The sequence below is a fragment of the Amblyomma mixtum genome, chromosome 2 (genome assembly GCF_055824585.1).
Source record: "Amblyomma mixtum isolate Tamu chromosome 2, ASM5582458v1, whole genome shotgun sequence".
In the NCBI taxonomy this organism is placed as follows: Eukaryota; Metazoa; Arthropoda; class Arachnida; order Ixodida; family Ixodidae; genus Amblyomma; species Amblyomma mixtum.
The window spans coordinates 292,337,165-292,349,955 of NC_143013.1; the positions used below are offsets into that span (position 1 = coordinate 292,337,165).

A 12,791-nucleotide genomic window follows, 5' to 3' on the forward strand; every position below is an offset into this window, starting at 1 on the left:
CCACCTGTAACAAACACAAAGCAATGTGCGGAATTCGAATGCCTGCACGATGACGGAAATGATCAATGAGGCCAGAGCAGAACGCTGCAGCTGCAGCAATGGAAAAGTGTCACCACATGCCAAGCAGTTCCTGCCTGGCCTTACGTTACACCTGCACCTCGCTGTTTGCTTTCTTTTTTCTTTTTTAAAACTCTGCTAACACACAGCAGCTGCCAGTTCCTGTTGCTGAGCAAAGGCTTTAACTTTGTTTCTTGTGATGTATCTGTTTAAGAATTTCTCTTGCTGTATTTCCATGAATTTAGACAGCCCTCATTTTAAAGTGGTTACTTCATTTAAAAGCTGTTTGGGGCACCCTTACAATATAGGCAGCCTCATTTCTTTTTTTTGCAATATATGTTGGATAGCATGCACCTATATATGAGCGGTCATGGTTGAATATGTGGTCCAAAATAAGCATATAATTAAACAGGTGGCATAGAATACCTAACATTTACTACTGGCTGCATTTGACATGCAAAAGCTGTTAAACTGTGGACAGGTCAGAAATTGCGGTGAACATAGTTAGGTGACGTATATTATAGATCAGTGTGAGATAGGTATGGAGAACAGGCGTTTGTTGGTCCCCTGGGGTAAAGAATAAGTTATTTTAGTTGTACTATGTTGTGCAGGAGTGTGACAGATTTGATGCAGGGTGGTATAATAGGTGTATGGGAATTTATGGCCGATTGTGATGTAGTAGTCCGTTGGGAGGCACATCTTGAGGCTAGCTAAAGTGACAGTGAACATGACTGCCCTGCAGGCATTCCTTAATGCCTTCTCCAAAGCTGTCATTTTAGCCTCGATAGTTAACCCTGGTCTGTGATGTGTGTACTGTTTATTTTTACAAAGTGCTGAACCTCGTTAACACAGAGAAAGGTTATGAATATGGGTGCCGCTTATCAGGAACTAGCTTGGGGCCCACATAGGCAGGCCAGTCCTAAAGAATATTCATCGCTTGGCTTCCTTCCACTCAGGGTAGCGAGGCAGGGTGGCATTTGCAAGCTGATTGTTGTCTGCCCTAATGATTGTCTGCCCTCTTGATGTCATAGTTCCACATGGATAGTGCAGTGTGTGTTGTTTTGATGTAGTTGGTGATTAAATATACTGGTTTAGTGTAAAGTTGCCAATGTGCAATCCAAATTGATTTCTTTTGAAGCTGAATCATTTCAGCTGTATTGAGTTTCAGTATAGTGTTTTGTTGCATGCTTATGTCTTATATAGCACAATTAAGTCTATCACAAAATGAACAAGGGAGGGGAAAACCTCGGGTTGCTTGAGCCAACGTTTCGACAAGGGGACTTGTCTTCGTCTAGTTTTTTAAAGCTAGGCTTGGCAGTAGACTTGATGATAATACTTTCGACAAATTTGAATATTCTAGCAGGGCCATAATAAAAATTGAAGCTGGTTTGGGTGAATTAAGTGCTGCTATCAAAATAGATTGTTAACATTCAAAACCATTCGTTCATTAGAATGGGTGAGAAATTGAATTTGGACTTTTCATTTGGCATTTTTTTAGCTTACATGTGGAAGTGACTTCACAGGGCATTTTCTGGCCGCAAACTTTGTTACTTGAGCTAGCCATGGAATCTCAATGGTCACATGGCTGTCAGATTAAAAGTTCCCTAAGCATCTCTGGCAGCTTCTTGCTGTGTAAAGCAACGAGATATTTGTAATGAAGATGAGGACATGGGCTTAAGGTATGAAATGCATGACAGAGTGCTGTCAAAGAAGTGGTCAATAAAGCTATTTTGTTTTAAAGTATACATCATGAAAACTGCAGTATGCTGATGCATAGATGATTTGCAACTGATGTTATTTGCTTTGTACGCTGTCCCATAGGTGGAACCTTTGCATTTGTGTTGTTGCAAAGTGCCAGAATAACACAGCAAACATTTGAGGTTCTTGCTGCTTCCATCCTGTCCCCATACACTACAGAGACAAGCATGAGATGCCAACCAGCAAGGCGGGCCTCTTCTCTTTTATCTCACTTGTGTGGATGACCAAGTTGATGTGGAAGGCGTACCGCCAAGGCATCCACCAGGAAGACCTCTGGCAGATGGCACCCAGTGAATCGGCTGAGGTCAACGTCAAAAGGTGAGTCTTCTGCCTCCAGCTGCTGGTTTTTCTCTCTAGTTTTGTGCTGTATTAGCCCTTTATTAGCTCTAAGCTTCCGTAGTTATGCTTAAACCCTTGTTTATAGGAGCCCGAAAAGTCTATTGAACAAGCACAGTCGTGAGAATACTAAATTCACGTGGCTGCTCTGAAATCTTTTTTCCGTATTTCGGTCAAGAAATTTACATTGCACTGAAACTCACTTTCTGCAGTGTTCACATTGCTTGTGATATCAAGGACAAAGCTATCTCTGTGCTGTTTAAGCTGTTAACTGCGTCTTTGTGATGTGAATATGGCCGAACTTAGCGCCAACTTAGTTAGATAACCGCTTGTCCTTAAAGGTAACGGAGTAGATTCCAAGAGAACGCAAGCATAGCAGGGGGCTGCAGAAAGTTAGGTGGGTGGATGAGATTAAGAAGTTTGTGGGGATACGGTGGCCTAAGCTGGAAAAAGGACAGGGTTAATTGAAGAGGCCTTTGCCCTGCATTGGACATAGTCAGGCTGAGAATGATGATGGATGATAGTTCTGTACATTCAGAATTTCGAAACTCAAAATGTTTGCGTCTTTTGGGAGCGAGGAAACTCATTCTACTAAACGATTGTCGAAGTTGCATAAATGCTGCCTTGGCCATAGGTCGCACCTCAGATAAGCACCTTGTGACCAAGTTGCACACATTCCACGTTAAACTCTGGACTGGTTAAACTCTGGACTCGGGACCAGTTTGTCATTTGTGTTCATTCATTGCAGGATTGTTAGCTACAGGTGGATTTAGCCCACATTGTTTAGTGGTGACCATGGCGTCTACTTTAAAGCATCAATCTTCAAAACATGGGCACAGAAGGACTTTGTACTGTGTTGACATTTTTTTTGTTGTGAAACTATATGACCATGCTGCTTTTTTTGTAACACCATGCTGCTTTTTCTGTGTTACTGTAGCTTTTTGTTTTGTGTTCTTTTCTTTTCATGAGTGAATGCATCAGGCGGAAAATTTTTTTGTGAAGCTTTTTTTTTATTTAAACATGTTGATAAACCACATTTAAAAGCTGTTGCTGTTCTGCTGCTGTTTTTTCACGGGTAGGCTTGAACGACTCTGGAAGGATGAGCAGTTACTGATGGGAGAAAAGGCTCAGTTTTGGAAGGCGGCCGCCAGGTTCTGCAAGACACGGGCCATTATTTCTGGCTTCTTCACCTGTCTTGGCATGACCTTCCAGTTTCTTGGACCTGTAAGCAATTAGTCTCTTTCAGCCGATGACTAGCTTGAGCTCTAATGCCACTTCCTGAGATCACTAAACCACTGTGCTGGCCCCTCAGGAACTGTATGGGTTATATCGACCCTTGAAAGCATCGACGTAGAAAGAAACCTCCTGTGACACAACTTTCAGCTACCAGTTTCTGGCATGAGGTGCTGTCCTTGATAGTGCTGGCTATAAAGCCAGCAGTTCAGAGAAGCTGCACGTGAGGGAAGAATAATGAAGCACTTGACTTTCACGCATGTACAGTCTTTGTCAAAAGTAACCAGGCTGCATGGTTTGCTCCTAGCTCGTACAGGGGAGGCCTTACAGCTTCCCTGAAGCTTAAATGAACGTTAAAGGTAAGGACTGGGGGTCTTCTTAGCTTCCAACAACTTTTGATGTTTAAGAAAGTCACAAGGGCTCTAATATACAAGCTAGAAGCAAATCATGCAGCCTGGTTACTTTTGACAAAGACGGTACACACCCAGTAGCAATGTTATTTTTCGCTGTTTCTGTCCTTTACTGGGGATCATCTACGCCAAAAAGAAGTAAAGATTAACAGTATTTGTTTCTAAACTGATGTTGAGTAGCTCATTGTGATCAGCGCAACTTCTTCAAGCAAAATATAACTGTTAATTTTGGTCATGTTCTAATGGCTCAAGTTGTGTTCTAATGGACGCTGTGTTACAGCACCATTCACTTCAAAACTGTTGTCGCCAGTCTCTTTCGGTAAGGACGTCGCAAATTTTAGTCGACTAGTGGAAATATTTTTAAACCAGATTTTCTCACCGATGAGTGCTGCCTGACAAACGTCAGTGTAGCCAGTGCCGATAACCAATTTTTACTGAGAACAAAAATTTTATGGAGTTGTCCCCAGGTGTCCCTTTAAGTGTTAGCAATGCAAGGCCTGACCCAATGCCATAACTCTTCTGGGGTCATTCACGTGTCATTTTAAATGAGAACATCCCAGGCATTTTTTTTTACACGACTGTCAATCAAGCATGTTATGAAAAGCGGCATAAATTGCAGCTCATGGTTCAGTAGTTGTGCACTTGATGTCCTCCCAGCTTGTGTGTGTTTGATGCAGCTTGTCTTGCATTGCAGGCCGTGCTTTTGCGTGCGATTCTGTCCTACATCGAGGACCCCAATGCGAAATTGAGCACTGGTTTGCTGCTTGCCTTCAGCCTTGTGGGGACTCAGCTGATGCGGTCGGGATGCCTGAGCATGGCGTGGGTGATTGGTGCTCACACTGGTGAGGCTGGCTCTTGGAGGTTTCCGCTGCTGCTGACATGCAAGCGTCAAGTGGCCTGTTCTCACTTTGTACACTTTGGCTTGCATTACATTGGGCTGCATTGCCAAAGATGTGTACACACTTGGATAGTGCGCCTGAAGCTGAGGTCTGCAAACCTTTTGGGATTCTACTATAGACATTCCCAGCCTCCTACTTTTGGCTGGGTGCCAAGGAAGCTGCTTGCCTTTGTCATGTATGCGACTTGAGGCATGTCTGTTCAGGGTCAGTCAAGAAAAGTGTTTGTGCCGATAAATCTGCGAAAAGGCTGAATTTCTTGCGGCCTGGTTTTCAAGAGACGTAGCCTGCCATTGCATCTGCATCATCACAGCCTAACCATTCAACAATTGCTTGGTCGAGCTTTGATGGACTTCAGAATTTTGTTCTTTCCTAGGTCTGTGACTGAACATAAGGTCAAGTATTTAAAGGGGGACGTGGGTCTTGAAATGGTAAAAATATGTGAAAATTTAGATTTTTCATAAATGACTTATATTCGGATTCAGCATACTCTAATGGTACCTATGCCAACAAAGTTTCGAAGTCTGTTGAAGGCAGTTGTTCGTTGTATCTGAGACACAGACCCGTGGCCCTAATGGATATTTTGACGGTACCATCGTCCTCGTTCATAATAAGTGAGTTTTCATTTTAACTGCGGCTGTTATAAGTGGGCTCGACTGCATACTGAACCTAATTATATTTTTGAAACAGGAGGAAGAAAGACGTATACACATCTAATTTCATTGCGATATCTCGTAACAACAAAAATTTTCATTTTAAGGCTCTCTTCTCCCCTTATGTGAGTTGCTGCAACTTCTGCACATTTCTTGGAACAAGTGCAATTCAGCATCACAACTATGAGTTGCATTAGTTATGTTCTATTGCATAACACTTCTGCCACCATTTCCCTCGACTCTTCAGTACCATTAGTAGGTGCTCAAAGGTTCTGCAATGGATTCGCAGATGAGGACCTCAAAATTAATATCTCAGTGCTTACCAGGAATTTTGATGCATGTGCTTATACCAAGTTTCGCTGAACACAAGCGAACCTGTCTCAACTAGTGAAACTGCATGAATGCCTTAGAAACCTGGAGTAGGGTCTAGCCTTGCTGCTTCTGCATCTTCCTGCTTGCCATTTTTTTTTGTAACTTGCATTCCAACTGCTTTCATCTTGAACCCTATGCTCTAAAGCCGGTGCACGTGCAGTCTGAGTCATCCTTGTGAAGAGCACTCGAGCAATGCGCTCCATACTATAAAAACTGAAATCGGACAGTTTCCGGGGAATCTACGTGTATCTGCCCGGTTTGTGGCTGTGGCTGTGGCCGCACAAGTGTTCTCTCTAGAACCAAGCAGCTGCAGGGAGATGCAACTTTGTTTTCAGGGCAGCACACCACTCTACGCTCTACACAAGAATGGCGCAGACTGTACATTCTTGAGCATAGCACATTCTTTCATTAGTGGTTGATCTACTGCATTATAGCTGTTATAGTCAAAAGCTCTATTGGATTTTAAGCTGCTTGAATGAACAATGCAAAGTGGTGGATGCATAGCAGGACATAGCATATTTCGCACTCTAGCATACACCAATTCATGTGTAAGCCTTGTAGGTCAGTGCAGGTGAACATGTAGCACTGTTTTCTAGAACAAAGAGGTATTGATGTCAAAAATGAGGTATGGAGAAATTTAACAACCATGTCTGAGAAGGAGCAGAGCTGACTGTGTCTAGGCCAATGCGCCCACTTGCCAAACTCCGAGCAGTGCTAACTCAAACCGCTCTTGCTCCTACTCGCGCCAAATGACAACTCTAGAAACAGTAAAAAAAAAAAAGCTTTTCATTCATGAGATGGCACTGTACAAGCTGGGTTAAAAATGTACAGTGCGCTTACCTGCAGGCATTAAAAGCCATCCCAAAATGTTAGATTTCACCTCTTGCACCACAAAGTGTTAAATTGCTGCCTGGCTTTATTTAGCAAATTATTACTCATGTTTCTCTTACATTTTGCAGGCATAAGACTTCAGGGGGCCTTGCAGTTGCTCATGTACCGAAGAATGCTCAAGGTTAGGGTTGAAGAAAAGCACTCGGGACAGGTCTGTAACTCTTGTTTTCCGAACATCCGATCAGAACATCTTTTACATAAAGAGAAAAAAAGTAACTGTGGTGCGACTTACTTCATGCTTCATTTCTTTTTTCTCTTCAGTTGATCAACCACGTCACAAACGACATGGAACGGGTATTTGATGCAGCCATGAATGGGACTCTGATGCTGGGCACGCCTGTGATGTTTTTGCTGACCTTAGTCTACAGTTGCTACCTCATTGGCCCATGGGCACTCATGGGAAACTTTGTGATACTCCTGTTCTACCCTGTCATGGTAAACACACACACAGTTCTCACATGTTCAGATGTGGCGTGCCCTGTAAAAGACTGCTTAATCAAGCTCTGTGTAGTAGGTGATTGATATAGAAGTTGAGATTTTTTTTTTTCCTTCTGGCTGCTGTTCTTTTTAATTCAGGATAATTGTGCAATGCACTGACCCTGCATTGTTCAGTGCATGCAGTCACTGCGAGCAACCTACTTTCTTAACTTTGCCACTTACCCATTCAGTGACATACTGTGATAATTGTTGTGCCACTTAGTGATTTGAAGTATTTACTTTGATTCTCCTCAGTCAGAAAAATTATTCATTAAATATGGTTTAGCGAGAAGAGGAGTTGCTGTCATGTGTGAAACAAATCAAGAAATGTTAGTTTCTGTATGCTGCTGTATTTCTTGCACTCTAGAACAAACTTTAAAAATCTGTGATATCCTGGTAAAGCCTGGTAATGTTCTTTATACAACCACGAGTGAAAGTTTGAGAGTTGTGGAAGTGTCCAAGACCTTGCTCGAAATGTGCTGTGCTTCAGATTGTGGGTCTATATTTGGCAACGAGCAGCCAGCATTGGCCTGAGCACTGTTAATTTATTGGTGAAGAATAAGCTGTGTATCTATTTAAGGCCTTTCTTTTTATTAGGGGTTCCATCCATGCATAAACTATTTGAATTGGCAGATTGGTCATCTGCTAACAACATATACTAGTTCCCTTTCTTCATATTTGCCATACCATTACAAAGGCCCACAAACTGCTTTCTTCAACAGGCCAGTCAGTATTTAGGTGTGATGTTCTTTACAATCTTCTCGCAATGTGTGCCTTGTGTGTATTTGAGTATGCACGTCCTAGTGGACTAAGTGAATGTGTTAGTGAATACTTCCTTCTAATTATGCGAAAATTGCAGCAATTAATGCTGATTTTGTTCCATAAATGTAGCCTAGATTACCCTTGTGTGGGTGGAAACCTTGGCTGAGTGCGCAGTATGTCTGCAGGGTGGCATTGCAGCGGTCATTGCCAAGCTCCGGCGACAAACTGTGAAGAAGGCGGATGAGCGGGTGCAGCTGATGGCAGAGGTGGTGAATAACATTCGTCTCATCAAGATGTATGCCTGGGAGGACCCTTTCTCCAACAAGATTCATGGTGGGTGCCGCTGTTTTGTTTGTCATGCAAAACCTGTGCCTGTCTATACCTGTTGTCTGTGCATGTAGTAGTACAGTTGAACCTCGCTACAACGAAACTGACGGGGCGCGCGAAAAATTTCGTTGAAGCGAAAGCCACCCGAGCTGGCTTTGAAATCGATGCCCAGCATTCAGGCATAGCCAAGCGCCTTTTACTGCAGCATGTTTCCGCTGATCGGCGTCTTCTTTGCGCGCACGTCGAGGAACCACGTGTAGAGAGCCTTCTCAAGGACCTCGTGAGCCGCATGAGTCAGCTTTTTCCGCATGCGTCAGCTTTTCCGTTTGCGTCAGAAAGAGCTTGGGCTATCGCATCTTTCGACTTCTGGATCGTTGACAGCGTGCTCTGTGAGATGCCGCAGTCCGCTGCAACATCTCCCTTTTTCCTGCTGCTGGATTCTGCGCTGATAATTTGTGCCTTCCCTTCAAGAGAAAGGCACTTCCGCTCGTGTCGATTGCAGCGCTGAAGCAAGAGTGAAAAAAACAACAAAAAAAACTCTCTGCTTCTGTTGCCAGGCTGCTGCGTCCTTTGGCGACGGATTGGTTGCGGCTCTGGCTTGAAAAAAAAAACGGGAGCTTGCACCCGCGCCTTGTCGCAAGCATAGAGGAAAAACTGAGGGAGCGTGACGTCACGCGGCCAGCGTTCGCAAGACGAGTGTTTACGAAGCCGTCTTCTCCCTCAGTTTTTCGCTCTCCCAGTCAGTCCTTTGTTTTGGTTCTGGTATGTTTTAGTGCGCGCGTATGTGCGATTCGTGGCGCGGGCGCCTACAGTAAGGAGGTTGATCTACAGTCAGTTTGCCGCGCTAATCAGCGCATGCGCGCGCGCAGCGGGGCTATACTTTACGAACGCTACCACGTGGCGTGATCACGGAGAGAGGGGGGGGGGGGGGCGAACTTTTTTTACTATATGTTTACCTCTTAAAACTAAGCAAGGTTGTAGCCGAACGCTCCCCTCCTCAGTTTTTTTTTCCTCCATGGTCGCAAGGCAGCCAGCCCGATTGTCATCACCGCCAAGCAATTCCGGTTTTCCGTGGAGCGAAGCTAGCGGAGCGAAGCGTGTAAAACACTGAGGAGGGAGTGTCCAGCGACTGCTTTGAAGCCTTGTCTTATAGGAAGTAAAGATATGGCAAAAAAAAAGTTTGCCCCCTGCCCCACCTCCTCTCCCCCCTCTCTCCGTGATCACGCCACGTGATAGCGTTCTGTAAAATATAGCCCCGCTGCGTGCGCGCGCTGATTAGAGCGGCAGACTGACTGTAGATCAACCTCCTTGCTGTAGACACTCCGCGCCACAAGCCACGCATACGTGCGCACTAAAACATACCAGAACCAAAACAAAGGACTGACTGGGAGAGCGTAAAACTGACGGAGAAAACTGCTTCATAAACACTCGGCTTGCGAACGCTGGCCGCGTGACATCACGCTCCCTCCCTAGTTTTCTTTTTCCTCCATGTGTAAAACTAGTGCACGAACAGCCTTATTTTTTGTTTGTGCGGTTCGGAGGGGCCGGATCAGGAAATTGGACCGAGGCCAGACTATGGTGGCTAAAAAGTGGCGGGCGGGAGCCGGCGGGGCGCATAGGGGAGCTATGAAAGTTGTAGATGGCGCTACTTGCAGCTGGTTTGCAGCTGTCGCGGCTGTTGAAGGGGGCGGTGCAGCACGTGCGTCGCGCGAACGCGTCACGTTTGAAATTTGGTTGTGATGCGCGGTGCAGACATAACGAAATGTCTGCAGCTTAGAGATGCATTAGTAAGAAGAGTGAAGCTTCTGCGGAGAGCAGAGAATGAAAAGATGCGTTATTTGGTACATCGCAGCGCTTAGCAGGTTAGCCATGCTATCTAAAAAAGATCTCATTTTACATTTGGACACACAGCAGAGTTTTTACTCTGTACGCGCAGGTTTTCGCTAAAGACTTTCTCTTAGTGCAAGTGAACGTGGAGAGCGAACAACTCTGAACGCTGACTTGTGATTCGGCCATCTGCCGCACATAGTGAGTGGCCACAGAAAAAAAAATACCATAGTCGGACACAACTTAAGTCTGCAGTGAAGCTCCGCCCACATTCAATTCCAAATGACCTCCACATACTACAGTTCCATGAAGCACCGTCGCAAGTCAAAAAGTCTACAAACAGTCCAGCCCGTTTCGTCAGCAGTATTGCTTCCAGCAAAAGCTTTGGCAGGATTTCACCTGTAATGTTGCCTTTTGATGCAAACACACCAAGTATTTGGGTCTAGTCACGTGCACAGTAAAAAAGCCACACACTCAGCGTGCATAACTTATTAAAGGAGCAACGCAGTTCATATATTCAGTATCTGGCACTGAATGCTTACTGAGTCAAGCATAATCAAAACCTTGTCTCTCCTCATGTTGTTTTTCTTTTTTGTTTGTATAGCCGGGCTGACACTAATTATTAAAGCACAGCTGTAATAAACAATGGGAAACCAGTCCTCTTTATATGTAACAGTGAACCGTGACACACAAGGTTTGTTAGCACACAAAAGCCAGTATAAACAGCATTACACACCTTGAAATGGTTGGAAGAGCATCACCATTCCATGATCTGCAGGAACTGTTTTTTCTTCAGGTGCATGCTTTCCGAGGTCTACGAAACCTTGTACTGCAGCTGAAATTATAAAGTTCCCATAATTATGCAGTGCAACATGCAAACCATGCCAGAAGTACCAAGTGTTGTGGTATAGGTAGCACCAGTGACCGTGCTTACCTGCAGTGTTGACACTGAAGTGCTCGCACAACTTCAGACAACTCCCTTGGCAGTGCCCTACTCTTCGAGGCTCGGGCGGGGGCGCTGCACACGAAGAAGTGGCAAGCGCGGATTATCGGCCAGGACAATGCGGACTTCTTGCACGCAATGTGTGGTCAGGAAGAGGATATGATCGAACATGTGGTTCCGATTTGTCGATCGCTCCACCCCTGCCAACAGAGTGGATGTACCCTTCCACTGGCACTGGGTTTTGAATCAGGTCAGCTGACTGGGGGCAGTGCAACCGGCAGCGAAGTAAGCGAACAAGAAGCCATTTCCAAGGCCAGGGCGTTCTAAACAACAAAGTGCTGCCTTGAAAATTGGAATAGGCTGAAACATTAAGTGGTGGTGGTGACGACACGATGGGATAGACTCCGGCGTAGCTTCTCAACATTGGCTAGGACTTTGGTGTAATGTCCGCCCGTTATAAAGGGTAAGCCCCACATCCAATCGAATCCAATCCAGAGCCTTCGTGTGCGTTTGAATGAGTCGATCAATTGATTCCAGCGAAAGTCTAGTGAAACAAAGCAGCCTGGACCTACGGAAGTACACAGATGGGTGGCGATATGCTTGTTTTATTGTAAGATAGATTTTTTAACCCCGGCTTCGCATAGCAAAAATTTCGTTGAAACGGGAACGCGCTCCAAAAATGGTTCGTTGTGATGAGAAATTTGTTCCATTACTTTCTACGGCGAGGTGACGGGGAATTGGAACTGTTTCGTTGAAGCGACGTTCGTTGTAGCGTGGTTCGACTGTAGTTCGTTGTAGAGAAGTGAAGCTGTGTTGCGGAGTCAGAAGTGCCATTTTTATGTTCATTGAACATACGGCATACGGGAGATGTTGTGGCCTATTTTGCAACTTTCCACGTGAGCATTGTGCCTGCCGAATGGAGGTAAATGGAGATGCAGATCAGTTGGCCTTTCAGTTTAAACTCTAATAACATGGTGCACCTCATCAAAAAGCTAATACGAAAACCTGGGCTAGCTGAGACATAGTCAAATACCTGATTGAAGGCATGTACAACAAGGCATATAGCTGCATATATATACATATAGCTGCATGCTCACTTGACCCTAGCATTAGACTAATCACGGTCGTACTTACTGTCCAGTTTATAAGGATTGCTTGTAGGGCATACTGCAAATCTTAAAACGCTACACAAGTTTGCAATCATTCCTTTTTCTTCTTCCTTTTCACAGGCGTGCGGCAGGACGAGCGCCAAGTGCTGATGAAGGGCAACTTTCTGCAGTCACTGTCAACAACCGTGACGCCAGTGATCCTCATCATGGCGACTGTGACGACACTGCTAGGCTATGGAGCCACAGGCCATGAGCTGCTGGCTTCAAAGGCCTTCACTCTCTTTGCACTTTTTAATGGCATGGGCTTCTCTATCGGCACCCTGCCGTACGCCATCCGAGCAGTCACCGAGGCCAAAGTGGCGCTGCAGAGGATCCAGGTGTGTGCCTCTGCGTACATACACAAGTCTCGTTGGCTGTCTTTGTGTACTTCACGTCAGGTGCTTGGCAGAATCTCATTTGTAACACAGGCTTTGTAAAGCAGTCAGCTAATTCTGAACAGTACAAATATCAACTACTAGTTGTGCAGGTTGTGTGCTTTATTTTTTTAATGGATTTAGCCTGTCAGGGCTGCGGACCTGCCTCTTCAAAATAGTATTGGTTCCTGGTTATGTGTGTTGTCAGTAATACTAGAAGAATGGACAAAGCCAACACTGTCATTTTCTTGAATAATTTTGGATGGAAAAGACATGCAAGTCATCGCAGTGGCTAAATGGTTATGGCACTCGGCTGCTAACCCAAAA

General features: G+C 44.9%; 1 protein-coding gene across 1 annotated transcript in view; it reads left to right on the forward strand.

The window, feature by feature from the left end:
- LOC149364485 (ATP-binding cassette sub-family C member 5-like) overlaps positions 1-12,791 on the forward strand; it is a 38,993-nt gene that overhangs the window by 3,036 nt on the left and 23,166 nt on the right. The window contains exons 3-9 of the mRNA XM_089574448.1: positions 1,975-2,133; positions 3,231-3,375; positions 4,489-4,636; positions 6,675-6,757; positions 6,868-7,041; positions 8,031-8,178; positions 12,172-12,428. Of these exons, the coding sequence (XP_089430574.1) occupies positions 1,975-2,133; positions 3,231-3,375; positions 4,489-4,636; positions 6,675-6,757; positions 6,868-7,041; positions 8,031-8,178; positions 12,172-12,428 (1,114 nt within the window). The remainder of the gene's footprint in view (positions 1-1,974; positions 2,134-3,230; positions 3,376-4,488; positions 4,637-6,674; positions 6,758-6,867; positions 7,042-8,030; positions 8,179-12,171; positions 12,429-12,791) is intronic.